Raw genomic sequence first — 18,260 nt, forward strand, 5'->3', positions numbered from 1 at the left:
CCATCTCCAGACCTTGACTGTGTTTAAGAGAAACATTACGAACCATTTTAAATGGTGCAATATTGATCGTCCAGTTGTGTCCAGTTCAAAGTGAACCGAAACTTAGAACGCTCAGCTCTTAAATAAACCCAAGATGACGTTTCACATGCAACAGAGAATGAGGGATCTGTTCCAGTTTCGGAAAAGCATAACTCCTACTTCCCTCCTATGTGGTGAAGCACACATAGTTTCATAAAACCAGCAATGAGGTTGTTTCTTATGTCACTGCAAGCAGTTCTTTCAGCTGTACCGTTATAACTTGGATGGAAGATCAAGTAGTTTCTGTCACTATGCCTTACACAGGAAGCATTGGGCCTAAAAGAAAACTGATGTTTTTTAAAGAAAGGATCACATAGGTTGTCATGGTCTGTCACAAGCATGCATCAACCTCACTCCACAAATTGCGTTTCAGAGGCAGTGGGACTATTTTAGATCCCCTGCGGTCTCTGCTTGTTCCCGCTTGCACTGCACCTGTCCTGCACCAGATAAAAATAAGTGCTATCTGTTTCTCCGGTGTTCGCATGTTTGCTGAAAGTCCCCCCCCGGCGCAAACGGCATGAACTCTCAGCCAGTCCTGCTGCTGCAATAAGCCAGGGATTTCAGCCCCACTTCTGAGTCATTCCTGTCATTCTACCACAGATTGGCTTACAGGCCGCGAATGAAATGAATATTCCCAACTAGCACAGCACAATCCATGTCAATCCTTTATGACCTTACGGTAGCATGTTAACAGCTGCAACATTATAGGCATGTCATGAGTCTACCGCATGCCAGCTGGGGTACTTCCTGGAGCTGAGCATACATCAGTGGTCTTCAGTCCTGGTCCTGGCTAGCGGCAGGGTGTGCTGGCTTTTGTTGTTACTCAGCACTTAATTGATCGATTACAGCAGTTAATTGCAGAGTTAACTCACATCACCTGGTTTCTTGGCTCTGAATTGGTTGCTGATATTACGGCAAAAACAAAAACCAGCACACCCCAGGACCAGGAGGACCAGTGAGGACAACTGCCATACTGCTCTGTAGAACCCAGGTAGGATCTACAGAGCCATCTATGCACATAGCCTATATCCACATCTTTTTTTTCCCCCCAGCGGTATTCCCTTCAGACAAAAACCAATAGCAAGAGACATTGACTCCCTCCACATTTTAATTAAAAGCTGAAGGCTTAGTAGCCGTTCTAGGGCACTGGTTAAGAAGAAGGGTTAGGGTCTGGAAGATGACCACTGACATGTGAGTAGACTGAATAACCTCCACTTTCCAGTTGACTTCATTTCACTAGCCTGTCCAAAATTGATTCCATTTGCCCCCGCCCTAAATTATTGATTTGTTTATTTTTTTGTATTTAGGCCCTGGTTGTTTAATTCTGTATCCTAAGCAATGCAATCACGAGCAGCCACCCGCTCATTTCCGACCCCCCGTCCTTATCGCAATACAAATGCAGTTTAAAATGCAAACACACAGCCCATGTATACAGGCTGTATACTATTTTTCACATCCAGGCCTGGACAGGAGCTGGCACGCTATGGCAGCGGGGGCCGTCCATCACACATGCGTGGCGTGAACGAATGACATCACTCTGGCTGCAGAGCTCATTTCCTGTTGTTATGAGGCAGGCTGCACTGCTGCCCAGTGCCAACCAACCTGAAAGCACATACAAAAGGCCATTGTGAGCTTAACAAAAGCCAGCGGGTGAAAGGAGTTTTAAACTAATGTTGGCCTCTCCAGTGACAAACTAATAGTACTGCAGCTGAGGAAAATGTAGGCTTATTGCCTGGAAATGATAAAAAGCAGAGACATGCTTTCTCTCAGTGACGGAAAGCTGACAGTTTAGAAAGAAAAAACTGAAAAAGGCACAGGACTCATTCCACCGAGCCGTGAGGTCTACGCAAATAAGAGGGCAAGAGTATGGAGACAAAGGGACCCAAGCAGGCACTGTGAAGCCAGCTCAATCAGTCCATTACAGATTAGCTGGAATTGAAAACACAGTATTCAAATGCATCACTCTGCAGAACTTCGGGCATTTACTGCAATGGTGGGAACCATTCCCAGAGGAGGATAAAGTACACAACGGTTAAGCCAAGTTCCAGAGCCAGGGCAGCCAGTCCGTTGTTTTAACTGCTTTCAGGGCCAGTCTCATTTTGGCTGTAGTCTGGAGAAGGAGCATGGTTTTTCTTTTTGGCTGAGACCGAGACCGTCTGGAGAACTAGCATGATTTTTCAAGGGAGCTAAAGCTCTATGAGGGTTTTTGGATTGTTGGGGTTCGGACTTGGCTGAGCTGCCACCCCAACTACACCTGTGAGCAAAATAAAAAAAAGATTTATAGACCAAATTAAACCTTTTCAACAAATACCCATTTGCCATAATAAATTAAATACACAAAGTAGTAGTCTACAACGAAAAATAAAATAAAGCAACTGCCATGAGTAGTCTACAGTTTAAAACTGTATGTTACACCAGGCAGGATTATACAGCTCAGCCAAATAAACCAGGGCAAAACTGTAGTAATTGTGCTCAGGTGCTCTTCGGAACATCGCAAATAGGTATTCGTAACCTTGGGAGCTAACGCGGTCTTCCTAACACAGAGAAGCTGTGTAGTTATTTATCGTTTTTCCTATAGCCCAATTATTGGTCCAATTCACATAAATCAAAGTGTCTTAGTGTCTGGAATAGTCAATAAGCAACAATAATCATAAACCACATTCCTCAGGAGAAAAACTACCCTTGAACGGATGTTAACTTCTGGTGGAAGGCCACTTCCCCGTGTTCTGTTTGGAACACAGAGTCTGCGTAACCAAACTAACGTTAAATGTGCTGCGATGTGTTGCGTGCTGCCCCCCCCCCCCCCCCACGAGAGGTTGATTTACGGTTCCTGAGCACGCCCCAGCCTGTGTGGGTCACCCACAGGCCGCCTGCCTGACTGAAGACGCAACGCCTCGTGATGTCACAGCACACCACCTCCATTCTACCAGGACACACACAGACACGCATAAACACACACACATGCGTGCGATTGCAAGGGTGCTGGGCCAACGACGCTGTACACCCAACCCATCATCTTACAAAATATTAGTGAATTTTAGTAGCACTCTTTTAATTTTTTTTTGCAGAGGAAAATTATAGCAGAAAACAGCTATGCTCTTACAGTGGACATACACTACAGACAGCTGGGATACCCTATTGATTTTAAAACAATACTACACAACAAACAGCCTGAATTACAGAGGTATTATCAATATTATCACCACAAGCCAGATAATGGTCAATCACATCCATACCTGCTCAGTGCAAAGATGTATGCCAGAATCGTACGCAGGGTGCAAAAACATAAGAGCACACGCATAAAACCAGTATCACACAAAACACAGACCAAGTATTAAAGCTACAGCAAGGTATTTCACTGTGCAGGAATATCACACTGAAAAGAAGCTGTATATTAAGTACACCTTGGGGGGAGGGACTGTCATTGAAAACTCGCAAAGCAAAACAAGAGACCTACATTTATTCCTTCAGCACCTGATATCAACCTCAGAAAATCCTGAACATTTGAGCAAAGCAGACACCTCGCATCATTATGGTCGCATGCGGTGTTGACACGCTAAAGTACAAACATGCAATCATGCGATCCGCCACTCCGACGTGCTGTCACTCTCCGCATCACGCCTCTCGGAGCGCACAATCCCCGCGCGCACACCTGCTCCTATAATCACATACGCACGCTGGAAAACTAGTCTTTAAACGCCGTGGGCTGCCTGTGCATTAATGGAGCTGCACAGCGGAGCGGACGCGCCGTCCTTACCGTACATCGATGGGAGCCCTGGCGAAGCTGTCCTTCCCCCTGCCGCCTGCCTGCTGTTTCTTCTGACGCAGGCAGAGATGCTCACACACACGCGTGTTAACCCTCTCTCACACACACACACGCGTGCACACGTACGCACGCGCTCGCTGACGATGGAGGCGACCACGCTCGGGTGACCTTGGGTTTTCCCCCGTTTGTGAAGCGGAAGGGTTGTTTAGGGAAGGGTAACGCCGATTTCACGCGCCGACGTGCGCACACACAGCCTCTCGATCATCATCGCTCGCACTCAGCCAGTGAGAGAGGGAGGGAGAGGGGGAGGGAGAGAGGGGAGGAAGGAGAGGAGGGAAGCAGAGAGGAGAGAGATAGAGGGGGGAGGACTCATTCACCAAGACAAGGGTAAAATCTTTTTTTTTTTGCTCTGCTACTCTCATTGGCTCACCCTTCCTTAAAAGCAGCAGATCCTGTCACCAAAGGTCAAAGAACAGGTTTTTTATCCCAGGTATGAGACAGAAACCGGTAGCCTAGCAAATTCATTAATACAGTGCCTAATCAGCCCTTCCGGCAAATCCTTATTTACTTTTGCATTTTGTGTATTTCATGGAGCTAGAGCAAACACTAGCACTGTGAGAGAACTGTGTGAGCAACAAAACAGCCAATTCAGTATATATCCCCCAAAAAATTATACTTATGTATTTTCACAACAAAGTTTTTTTCAGTCAACTTCCAGGAAAACGAGATGATTGTATGTCATTATGTACCAGTGGGTGTGTGTATGTCGATCAAATGTCTGTCATTTTGACAAATGCCAATAACAGACTCCAAAGGCAGTCAATAGCCTATAATCAAGAAAACTCTCTATATACTGAAACCTACACCAAGAAAGCGATCGAATACATCTGATTAATAAGAAACAGCTGAGAAGCCAACTGTCCAATTACTTCTGGTCCCCTAAAATGGGGGGACTATGAATAAAAAGGGACATTCCTACATGGATTCAATTTTTTAAGACACAGCAAAAAGGCATGAGAATGATATCTATGAAAAGGAGACAAAAGCGGAAAAAGCGGCAACAGGAAACGGGAAATAAACTCCAGCAGCGAGATCAGGGGCCCTCAATATTCCCACAGTTCTACACAAAGTAGCCATTTGTTCAGTGTTCCGGACAGTACTGCCCTGAATAACAATGCAGCATAGGAAAAGCAAGCACTTTCAGCTCTACTGCCAACCTGATGGTCAGTGAGGGCACCACAGTCATGTGCCTGCCAACAGGGGCACGAATGCTACACCGGAAACCACTCAAGGGACTCAGGGGACTCGGGGGATTCTGCCAATGTGGGGCTGCCCAGCCAAGGCTCAGCTCCATATCAGAGCAGCAGGGGTCTCCAGCACCTTAACCTTAGCCGCCCTTTCCCTCTTTCTGGCTTATTAACAAACTAGCACAGTAGGCTTTAATCTCACCCTTCATTGCTCTCCTTCCCTCTCTCTGGGCCAGAGTTTCCCGAGTCAACATCGCAAGGCGCATTGGCGCAGTCGAGAAGCATGGCGCACCGGGTTGAACAGGTGGTCAGACAGGTCCAAAAGGGTGAAATGTGGACCTGTCTGACCAGAAAATTGCAATAAGCTATGCCAAGTTGGCAATGAGCTGCTCACTCTGACACACCCCGAGCAGCGGGTCTCCTCCCACTTCGGCGTGCCACTGGTCCCGAAATTAGCAGAGGCATCTGGGCCGTCGGGAAAATGGGAAATCAACAGCACAGCGGCTCACAAGACGGCAGACGCCGGCCAGAGACCAACTTCTAAATCTATTGTTTCTCGTTTACTGGCAGACCGGGTTTGAAAATGAATGGTAATAAATGATCACCCATGATTTTCACAGTCACAGCCTACAAGACAGCATTTTAAATTGAACGATCAATGCAAATAAAATTTGTATTCAACACAAATAATACATCACTAGCCGACAGGAGTCCTGCTGATTTGCACACACTGTACTGGTAGGCTCACTGTGAGTCAACAATCATTAGAACCCATACATCTTGTCCTTCTTTCAGTGCGTTATTAGCCAAATTAGACACAGAAATATTAGAAGCCTCCCTTGCCACTCCAGCCTCCCCTGAAGCAAGCTTCTGGCTGCCAACTCACTGACTTAAGCCCATGGGAGCCTCATCAATCTAATATGTTTCTTTTCCCAGGTAATTCATACTCATCCCTGGACCTTCACATCACTTGAATAACACAAGCTTGACTCACAAATGTCCTGGGATACCATTAACAAGGCTCTTTAACTCTCCCATTCCTTCCACAACACTGAGGAAGATTAAATCTCATCTGACTAGCTACACCCCTGAAAACAACGAGGAGATGTTCAGCTCAGCAACTGACCCATTGGACCATAACCGGGATGAGCCATACATTGGCTACAAAAGATACGCTTTAAAAGCCTGGCCACCCAGCGGACTACCAGACTTTCTGATGACTAGTGATGGGTCGTTCAGAAGCCAGGGCCATTTTTTTTTGGGCTCTTTTCAGTGAACATGGGAGCTGATTCACCTGAACAAAAGAGTCATTCATCTGGCTCTCCTAGGCTACAATCCTCTGCAGCAGAAGTAAAAACAACAACATAAAACACAGAGATGACATTTGGCAACAAGTGTATTTTCCATCTAATGAAATAAATTCTGTGGGTTTAATTAAAATGAAACCCACAGAATTAAGTACACAAAACAGTTCAACTAATGGTAATGGATTGATTCTCAATGAAATATAGACTAATGTGATTCTGTATTACAGTAAGCTCTTCGTTTGAGCTTTCATTTTAAAAATGTGCTTCAATGGTCAGGCAGGCAACATGTTCCCACTTCCCACTCTCTATTAATCATAGAAAGATGCACCCCAAATATAAACGCAGCCTGCTTTGACGGAGTGGTGAATCTCATTTGCATACAAAACGAGGAAACAAGCAACGCGACGAGGCAACCAATAACCTACTGCATACTGTACTGCCCTACATTTTGTTTTAATCTTATTGCTAATAACTTAGGTCTTGCAGTGAAATAGACCTACATGCCTAGATCAAAGTAACCCGTGATGCAATTCCTGTACTGTAGGCCATTATCCTAAGCACTTATTGCACACATTGATATAACCTCCACCACCAACATGGAGGAATACAGATAAGCGTATCACACAACAGACAAGTGAGACTTGTTGAGTGCATCAACAGGAAATGCTTTGTCTGCAGCAGAATTTCCAGGTGACTGAAACCGTCACACCAGAGCCAGAGCATTGCCCTGTAAGGCTGCCAGCCAGATAGTGAAGCCCAAGAGCACCTGAACATGGACTTTCTTTGCAGGTTCTAACAAAATTCTTCCATAAACCAAGCTTGTGAGCCTACAGGTTCCTGTAGAATATTTTTGCTTGCTTCCAACATATTTTAAGTGACATCACTATTATCTCGTAGACTTCATTAATGTAATGGGACTGCATTCCCTGATTTAGCCACTTTATCACTCACTGCAGCAATACAGAAAATTGGAAGACTGCCTTCAACGCATAATGCAGCAACTCTGCTTATGCAAGTTTTATAACAAAGAGCAACAGCACTGACTGGGGATGCTGACAACATAATACTCTCATGGGACATTATAATAATCTGTAATAATCTACAATGATCACAAACAAAGTAAACCAATAACTATTTTAATATTATAAGCATATACAGGAGTTAATTGCTCTTAATATTTTCCCAAGCAAACCTACTTTTCCCCAAGCACTCTGTGGAACTCCCCAAGTCAATTCTATACTGGCTTACTCTAAAAGCATTCACTCATAGCATAAAAAGGCAGGAAAGTACATTACCCACATTTTATCTTCTATGCTAGGTTCTTAAGACTTTCTCATCACAAGCACTGATGAGAAACACTCTAAGTATTTATGTTTAAATGGATAAAGAACATTATATATTTATATTAATCACTTAATTGTAATATTAATCACATAGGCTCAATCATCATGTGTGACTAAGCATGCCAATCTAATCTATTACCATATAGGACATTACATTTAGGATGTCACAGATGCTGTTATACTGTTTGTACAGGTATGCACATAAAGGTTTAAGCAAAGAGCCAGGACATCAGTGTCAAACCCACAGTAGTAGTCCTTACACAATCCTAAAACTTTGCATTAAGTGCCATAGTACATGAAAGAAGGACAGTGAGGATGAATATTGGTTTAGTATATGCGGAAATGCGAAAGAGAGGAGGGACCCTTTCAGGAAGGGATGTCCAACTGGAGGAAGATGAGATAAGCCATGATGTGTGAATAGCTAAGATTAATAGCAGCACATGCAGGGAGTGCCCCAAAAATGAGGAACGGACAGATTTTCAGTGATAAGACGGCATGTCGTGCAGAACAACAGCAAGATTCTAGGCAGTCTGGCATGTAGATTCCATTGTATTATTGTTGGTAATGGGCAAATTGCAAAATGTACATCTGGGGCTGAAAAGGAGAGAAACAGTTGTGTGTATTGTCAACATAGCAGTGGTAGGAGAATCCACATGAGGATAGGATATTACTGATTTAGTCCACAGGGAAAACAGGACAGGCATGAGGATGGATCCCCGGGGACTAGGTGAAATTCATGCTCAATTGGGTTAAGGTCTGGTGATTGACTTGGCCAAGTCCTTTGTTGTGTTGGCAGTGTGTTTCGGGTCATTGTCTTGCTGCATGATGATGTTCCTCCAAATTAGTTTAGACACATTTCTCCATAAGTTGGCAGACAAAATGTTTTCGTAGACTTCTGAATTCATCCTGCTGCAACCATCATGAATTACATCATCAATAAAGTTTAGTGAGCCCACTCCAGAAGCAGCCATGCAAGCCCAAGCCATGACACTTCCTCCATGGGCTTCACAGATGCACTCGGTTCTCATCAGTCGATAAAACTTTGTTCAAAGAACTTTGGTGGCTCATCTCTATACTCTATACTCTATACAATTACAAATTGTAATCTCGCCGTCCGATTCTTACCACTGATGAGTGGTTTGCATCTTATGGTCTGCTCACTGCTCAAGTTTCTTCAAACGGATGACTGAGATACCTTCACCCCTGCCCTGTGGAGATTGTTTGTGATGTCACTGACTGATGTTTTGGGGGTTTTCGTCACAGCTCTCACAATGTTTCTGTCATTAACTGCTGCACTTTTACAAAGAACCGGCAAAACCGAAGGCTAAAAACAAGAGTAGACATTCAGAACTATTTATTGTTTAACCAATCAATCTAACAGGACACATCTGGGCAACAAGAAACTGTCAGTCACATGTTTTGCTCACCTAGAAATTGGGTGGTCTGATACAAAATGTGATATGTTCTAAGTTGTTTAACCAATCTAGATTTCAAAAAATACCAGGAAATAAAAGCTGAAATTCGGATCGGTCATTTCAGTGTTTAGCAAAATTACGTTGTTCTTCCACGACTGACCATCGACTACTCCACGATTTATTATTCACATACAGTGACTGCTTGACTGCCTTATGAGAGAAAGTAGTGTTATTTACCTCAGATTGTGGTAGCCTATCACACCTCGTCCCACTACGCCACCTGTTAACACGCCTTCTTTGGTATGTCCTTATTTACATTATTTTAATATCCTAGTCATGGTGCCTTAAATTACTTTGCAATCAGGGTTGATTTGGCAGAAATACCATCACATTACTGGTGTAATTCACTATTTTCTCTAATTAGCTTACGTTTTCAATAAAAGCGCATCAACAAGCAAAACGGTCGAACACGAAAACAACATAAGCAACAGCTTTACAGCAAACGAAATGGAGATATTGTTAGACGACGTGGCGCTGAATAAAGAAACATTATTTTCCAGTTTGAGGACGACAGTGTCCAACAAAACAAATAAATAACTATGGTTAAAAGTTGCTCCAGCCCACAGAGACAGTGGGAAATCGTCAGTTTATAAATATAATTTAAAAGGCAATTAGGCAACATGTTCAATAAAGTGCAACATGCATCCTTCGTAATGTAAAATTTTATTCTTTGCATGAAAACAGTCCCATTAATGTGGTATTTTATTAATATTATTAGCCAACTACAACTGTAGAATTATTAGTGCATATATTGCTTAACAGATTGAGCTATAACTAAGAGCTGACTTCAGTGGCTTGTGTTCGTAACAGTGGTGGCCACTAGCGGAGTGAGCTGACAACATCAATAAGGTATAGCTAAGAGTGGTCCAGACCACTTACAGAAGGTATACTTAGCTAAGAATGTTTCGGGAAACATGCTGAAAGGTAGAGCTTAAAGTATAACTTACGAACAAATTACTAAACTAAATTACTTTCAATGCCTATGTCAAGGTTATTTATGTAAATAAGGAAGAGCAGTGGCCCCAGTACCGATCCCTGTGGGACTCCACTTCCCACAATAACCTGCTCAGATAAGGCCCCTCCTACTACTACTCTTTGTGTTCTATCCCGTAGTCAATTCCAAACCCACTTTGAAATGGCTCCTATAATTCCCACTGTCCTCATTTTGATATTGATGTTTGTCATGTGGTTATCAAATGCTTTATGGAAATCTAGATATATAATATCATCAGCCCTGCTATCATCATACTCTTGACCCCTCTGCCCTGAACAACTACCGGCCTGTCTCCCTTCTTCCCCCCCCCCCAAAATAAATAAATAAATAAATAAATAAGGCACTTATAATGACGACTATGTTTAGAACAGCATTTCATGTGTATTTTGATAGTTCTGGATGTGATGCTTTGACTTATGGTAGAACCTATGCACTTGTAAGTCGCTTTGGATTAAAAGCGTCTGCCAAATGACTAAAATGTAAATGTAAAATGTAAATGTAAAATGTAAATCAAAAGACTTGGTAGCTACCTCAAAGAATGCCAAAAGGTCAGGCATAACCTACCCTCACGAAAAACCATGCTGGCTATCCCTTAGAATCTTATTATTTTCAATAAATAATTCCAGCTTATCCCTAATGATAGATTCCAGTATTTTAAATGTGATGCACGTTGGACAAACATTGCACATTGGCCCGTAGTTTCCGGTATTTCTTCCGTTTTGAATGACTGTCTAAAAATACTTGCCAGTACAGGTATGAACGGTTAAATGTTTAAACGGTTAACCAAAACTGATTTGTAAACGGTTACAAAAAATATCTCACCGATACTTTTTTCTCAAGCTTAAATAACTTCAGTTTAAAATACATGCATGTTCACCAGCAGGCGTATGCTACAGTACTACAGTTATCAAATAATTTCTGCAGGCCTAGCTATTGGTTGACTTATGGCTTATTGTAATGTTACGTCGTTTCTTAAGGTTCACAGAACCTTAAGTGTTTATTTGTAGACATGCAAATTCAAACTACCGGCAAACTGAATGTAGTTTCCAGGATGGTGTATCTACATAAAAATAAACAAAGCAATAGATCTTTGGACATGGAAATGGAAATGTTGCACGTAATATTACAGTGCGCTGTTTAGCAAGCAATCTGCGGCCATTTAAGAGGGTTAAGAATGCAAACACGGCAAGGAATTGAATGCTACAGTACTATAGTTATCAAATAATTTCTGTGTGTTTTAAATCTGTAGCTGTTAGTTCACTTGTGGCTGATTGTACTGAGTTTCTTCATCCCTTATCATTAGGCGTGACCACAATTTTGAGTGCACAACCCCATCTGTAACAAAGTTACAATCAAGTTGCCAATCAAGTCTATCAGGCAGAAGCCATAGGGCAGAGGGATGAAAACATTAAGAATTATAAATGACACACAATGTAAATCTTTAATTTGGAAATTAGGCGATTATCTGACTTACAATGTTGACATTTAACTTCAAGGATGATGACCGTTTACAACAACTGATGACTTGTCACATCCATACTTGCCAGTGGTTTGAAAATTATCTCACTTAAATCTTTGAGTATGCTTGGGAATATGCCATCGGGGCCTGCTGCCTTATTTGTCTTTAGTTTTTGCAATTTATCTAGCACTTCATTATTCCCTATCTCAATATAGGCTGAGACATTCTGAGTATTGAGTATGCCTTCCATTCGACTCGTAACCTCCTCCCTGGTAAAACTACTAACAACAAAGTAGGCATTTAAGGCATTATATTTTCCTTCAGCTGAAATTAGCATTTCAAATAGCCTTTTGGCTAACCAGTTATTTTTTAACCTTAGCACACATATTACAATATTCAGCTTTATTACTCTCAGTGCTGTCCTTTTCACATGTCTTATACAGTTTATTATTTCTTCCGCAAACTAGGTATAGCTGTATTCATCTACTGTGGTGACAGTTTTCTCAATTAACTTTTCTGCACCTTGAATGAATTTACACTGTGCATTTGGGCTGCAACTAATGATTATTTTGTTATCAATTAATCTGTCAATTATTTTATCAAAACAATATATTAGTCGATTAATCGAAACAATACATTTACTGGAGGGGGGGGTTGCAGTTGACAAAATGTATTGACATGTTTCTGAAGTACGATAGTACTATCCTTAGATCACTTAGGTCAATTTGCAGTTGACAAAATGTATTGACATGTTTTTGAAGTGTGATACTACTATCCTTAGATCACTTGGGTAGGCCTAGTCCTCTCTGACACCACCTGCTGAAGACCCAGAGTAGACCATCTTTGAGTTAAGAGCTCAAATCATCAACACAGATTTGTTTTTTTGTTAGAGTAAGTGACATAATTAGTTTGCAGTTGCACAATTTTATATGTAGACTACAAAATTACAATTAGATTTCATATTAAGATTTGTACTCATTGATAAAAATATAATATTCATTATGATGCAGCAGACTTGCGGTTGCAGTTCGCTGCAGTTGCACACCGGGGACCGGGGTTCGATTCTCGGTCCTGCCAAAAGCCAAGTTTGGCCGGCTCACATGGAGCAGCATAATTGGCTCGCTGCTCCAGGGGGAGGGACTTGGCAGGGTTCGTAGATCGCCGCACAAAATGCACCTCGGATGCCTCAGAATCACGGTTACCAACATGTGGCGAGACGGCTTGAAGAAGGCGTGTCGCTCTCGTAGGGCCGCCGAGGGACGGGGTGTGGGCGGTGTATCTAATACTAGCTCTAATTGAATTACACGGGGTACAATTGGCTACCAAATTGGGAGAAAAAAGGGAAATAAATAAATAAATAATAAATAAAAAAAGAATATAATATTCATAATATTGATAATAAAATTCACCATGAGCCATGAAGTTTAATTATGCCCATGAAATGCTGTGTAGTGTGGATGACTACTATAGTATAATAGTATTAAGGCAAGTCACCTACTCTTACTGCTTTTAATGTATTGACTCATTATAGCAACTTCATTATCTTTAAATAATATAACACCCACGAGTTACTACGACATTGTTTTTCATTATAATTTATCTATGCCTGTAGCTACATGCTGAAAATAATTAACAAGATTACCTGATGGAGGGCCTGCACTATTACTTAGATTACTTACGGATGCTTGTAGGCCTATTTGTGTTCGTCTGTGCACTACGCAGTGTGCACATCACTACTAATGTAACTCATTCATTGCGCACAAGTTAGATTACACATGTTGCGCATGTTATGACTTTGAACGTTTGCCATTTCCACTGCAAAGACGGCACATAAAAACAAAACAAGTAAAATCAGAGACGTTATAAAACTAACCTTACAACTGATTCATTTAGACAAGAATTTTTAAGACTTTTTGAAATGGGATATCAATATTTACATTGAGAATTATCACAGCTGCTGATGTTGCCTTTTGTTTGTCTTACAAAACGCTCAATCGCTGATGCCATTATAGGAATGCAAAGCCGTGGTCAAAGTTTTCAGAGTTACACAGTAGCCTAATATTGCTACCGGTGTGCATAATGTTAAGTGGCTGGAGCCGTCAGAACCGGCAGTGGAAATAGGGTTTTGTAACATTAGTGTAACTGTGGCGTTATAACAATTCCAACAGTCCAGTCCAATTCGAACAATTATCATGGCTGTATTTACATTAATACGAGAGCTCTAGCTAGATTTAAGACATGCGTGGGTTTTCGGTCAATTTCACTAAAATCACGCAATCAACAGACCATAATTTAATACAGCTCATTCAATGACATGTATGAGAATAGCAATGTTGACAACATTACAGAGCCACATATACATAACAATATCACGCTAGATAACCTAGCATCACAGCTCCTGGATGCTTTCTTTAAAGGTGTCTGTGCATGGCCGTCGTGCTGCTGTGATCTGCCGTTTCGATGTGCAAAGCACCATATTTTTTAGTTTTTGCTGAAAGAATTCCCGCACTTTGGACGCTTGGGCTTTTGGGATAAACTCTCTCCACACTCAACTGGGTTTTCCGCGACCATGTTCAAAACAATACGACGCGTTGGTTATGAATATGCAAATCGACTACATTTCATGGTCGATGTCATCGACGACGTCGACTAATCATTGCAGCCCTACTGTGCATCAAATATAACCCTTTTGAACCTGCTCCACTTACTTAAATTTGATCGCATCTATTTAAAGTTGACACGCCTAATATTAAAAATACTGGATTTAGAGCAGTCCCTCTTAATTTGCCAAAATACATAAAAACGTATTGTGGAATGGTCACTTGTGGTCACTAGTGGTTCCATTACCTCTATCCTGCAAATTCTGTCTGAATCATTACATATCACCAGATCTAAAATCGACTGCCCTCTTGTAGGCTGACAGACAAAATATTTATAAATATAATTTATAACATCTAAAAATTCCTCCTCACTTTTTCCACGTCTGATCACCAAATTCCAGTTAATATTTTGGTAAGAGAAGCTTACCAAGTCTCTTGCACACCAATAGTTTCTCTTACATAAACAGCCACACCCCACCTCCTTTACTGGATCTGTCCTTCCTAATAGGTTTATACCCCTCTATATTATATTAATCCCCAAGGCATGGGTCATAGCCCTCACTAACTGCCTCAAGTTTCAGAAATTACTTTTCTATGCTTATAGAATATAAACAAAGACATGTCTGTTGTGTCAACACATCCTCTCCTGTTCCCTCACTCCCTGTGGTCCCAAGCCACTATTACTCAGATTTTGCCCTGAAAAGATTTTGTTATTGCTCTCTCCATTATATGCAGCCTTTGCTGTTTCCGTCTGGTCAGTCCGTACCTCCCTGTGCTACCCTAAGCATATGCTGACCCAGTGGAACGGTTCTCCTCCAGTTCAGGTGCAGCATGTCACACTTGTACAGCTCACCTCTATGCCAAAAGGAGTCTCAATTCCCCATAAACCTGTACCCTTTTTCGTACAAAAATGTCATAGCTACGCATTAAAACTCCAGATAAAGTTCTGCTTCTGTGGTAGAGGTAGAATTCTGGAGAAAACTACCGTGGAAGTTACCGTGCTCCTAATCTTTTCTGCCAATTCCAGAAATTTGTCCGGCAGACCCTCAAACCTGCCCTAACCTATGTCGCAAGGTGGACCATGACAAGTGGTAACTAGTTGATATAAAACTAATAGTCTTCATCATACATTTCAGTTATTGCAATTGCCAAGTTGAAATTGTATTGGGGGCAACCAGTGTCTGAATTAACATTAGCTAACATTACTGACGCATATAATGGCGGTGGGAGGTGTTGGAGGAGACAGGGAGGAGTTGGAGGACCTGGGGAGGAGTTGGAGGTGTCCTCGGTCCGTCGCCAGACCCCTCTCGATAGAAATGCCAAACTGTACCTGTCATGTCAAATGTTCGTCGTTAGACGTCGCTGTTTCCAAAGCAATGTTCAAGATGCTTTCCACTCTTTTATAATAGAAGCGGACCTAAAACTGATGTCCATGGGTCAGTCACATCAGGAAAACCGCAGGATGTTTGAGGGCCTGCAAGATTACGAATGTACAGTTGTGTAATTAACAATCAAGCGAGATAATAGACGATGTGATGCATCTAACATTACATAGACAGCTAGCAAGCAATTTAGATACTTCTCAGATATAATAGATCACATTATATTTAGATTATTAGAACTGAACATTACTTGCTACATATCTGGTTAGTGCCTCAACGAGAAATTATTAATCGTGATCACTATTGTTGGGTAGCTGCTATAACGTTACCGCTAGACAGCGAACGCATCATCTTAATGTGATTTGCGAGTATAAACCCAACTGCTGGATGGGTTAAACTAACGTTAACTTATCTAGCTAGCTAGACTTACAACTGGGTAGCTGCGAAGATAGTTAACGTTAGCTAACAGTTACCTAGCTATGTTAACTAGCTAGATAGGTTATACATAAGTTTCTAAATTGCGTTTTTATCATAGTTGCTATCGAGTTACGTTACCACTCCCTAAATTAGCTATCGCAGCTAAGTTCGCTAATAGCCGTGTAAATTAATATCTAACCAGCTAACGTAGTTAGACTAAGCGAAATCGCTTGCTAACAACTAACGTCAGCTAGCTATGTCACTAAATCTGGTTTAGTACGTTTCCCACGTTAAGTTAATAGCAATACAAACTTCATAATAAATGGATGTATTTAGCTAGACTAGCTAAGTTAAATGACGACATACATTTTCCCGTTTGCTAACCCTGATTTAATAACGTTGTGTTCTGGGGTATCTGCCCGCCGGCTAAGACATTAGACAATGGTTTTAGCAGCAAGTTAACTGGCAACACAGATCGCTACCTAGACTAACTAGTTCTTCATAGCCAACTCCCATTACGGGAGCCAGTCAGCGGCATGGATATACAGCTACCACACTCAATCTGAGACTGATAAATCTGAAGTTTATCTAGGATCAATTACTTCATTACTTTCGTTAAAATACAATTCCTAACTCACTTTCATTACGCGATGCTCTTGGGAGGTAACGTTATCCACGCGACTGACCAGTCCGCCTGCCTTCCTTTCAGACACTCAGTGACACTACTCGTCCCGTCCGCATACAGAATAAATCATACCCCATACGAAGATGCTCTTATCCTAGCTATTTCCCAGTTCACCCCTCCCGTTGTAGCTATCAAGCTGAGAGTTCAAAATTGGTCAAATTAAGAGTTATAAATGAACCTTGGTAAAACTTGATAAGTGACCCTCACATTTTTTCCATCGTGCTCACTTGGAGGGATTTTTTTGCACGGTCTGTCTCTAGTATTATGATACCGTAGCGGTGCGCAGTGGTAGCTTTCTATCATTTGTTTTTCATTTCAAGTTTTTTTTATTTATTTTTTTTCAATTTAAACTCTGAAAATCAGACAGCAGAACAAGAAAACACGGTTCCATATGAGGGGATACAAAGAATAAAATTTTTGTAAAGCAAGAACTCTATTTCCTTCTGCTTGTGGTAGTTTAATAACCTTCATTATTATTGTCATCATGCATCATTTCCTCATCGTCTTCATGCTCATTTGCTCGTGTCAGTACACTTAAGTTAAGCAATCAATTTGGCAAAAAATATTATGATACCCTCATCTGAAAAAACGTGATACAACATAACACCCGTTTTCTTCAAAAACACTCTACTATTCTTCACCCGCAGGGAATCAGAATGTGCCCCAAAGATAATGAACAGCTCTACAGTGCCTGCTGTTTTCAAATGAAAAATAAAGTTTATGATTTAGCATGAGATGTTTGAACTTGCGTGCCTGGGTGTATTTTTCTTTAATTTAATTTCAAGACACGTCGCTATCGGAAACTCGTCAAGACTAGTTGAGCGAGTTTAACGTTATCAAATCGATCAGTTTCACTTTTAACATTCCATTTCATGATGTCATTTTATGGGCTAGCGCCGTATATGCAGCTATTGCTAAAGCCACGGGTTTTTTGCCAGTTTAATAAAAATGCAAATCCGTGTTTTTAAATCTATTTGGTGTGCAATAAGCCACACAGAATCTTTCTGGAAATGTGAAAATAGCTATTAATTTATTATTTGCGGAGATTTGGTCATAATTTAAAGACGTAGCCTATAGCTTCTTTGATTTCCTATGGAAAACTCCGCCACAGGCCGGCGCTAGCTATTATTATTAATAAACGATGTCATACGAGCATAAACGACACAGAAACGCCACCCCTAATTCTAAAGGCCAATAAGCAAATAAAAGTGAAGAATAATTAATGAAAATACAAAACCGAAGAATAAATAAAAAAAATAGAATTCAAACTAAACTGATTAATTACAAATAAATAAAAAACAATATTAATATTAGTTAGGCTATATTTTTGACACTGTTGACTTCATAGAAGACTGTGTGTTAAAAGAGACAGGTTAAAATGTGAACGAGGAGTAGTTACAGCAATCAGAGGTGCAAGAAGCTTCCATTTTAAAGAGCTTTACTAATCAATATCCATAAAATACAGTACAATAGCCAACTGTTCTAATACAGTTCTGTAGACGCCGAG

General features: G+C 41.2%; 1 protein-coding gene across 3 annotated transcripts in view; it reads right to left on the reverse strand.

The window, feature by feature from the left end:
* LOC133128794 (protein EFR3 homolog B) overlaps positions 1-16,976 on the reverse strand; it is a 61,335-nt gene extending 44,359 nt beyond the window's left edge. The window contains exons 1-2 of one of the 3 annotated variants that reach the window (XM_061242581.1): positions 16,707-16,976; positions 15,600-15,743 (exon numbers count right to left, since the gene is read on the reverse strand). In XM_061242581.1, the coding sequence (XP_061098565.1) occupies positions 15,600-15,606 (7 nt within the window). In that variant the 5' untranslated portion in view covers positions 15,607-15,743; positions 16,707-16,976. Of the gene's footprint in view, positions 1-3,835; positions 3,936-8,866; positions 8,925-15,599; positions 15,744-16,706 lie in introns of those variants that run through there. The other 2 variants (XM_061242584.1, XM_061242582.1) reach the window with 2 other exon arrangements.
* Positions 16,977-18,260: the final 1,284 nt, after the last annotated feature.

This window comes from Conger conger, chromosome 5, assembly GCF_963514075.1.
Source record: "Conger conger chromosome 5, fConCon1.1, whole genome shotgun sequence".
NCBI lineage: Eukaryota > Metazoa > Chordata > Actinopteri > Anguilliformes > Congridae > Conger > Conger conger.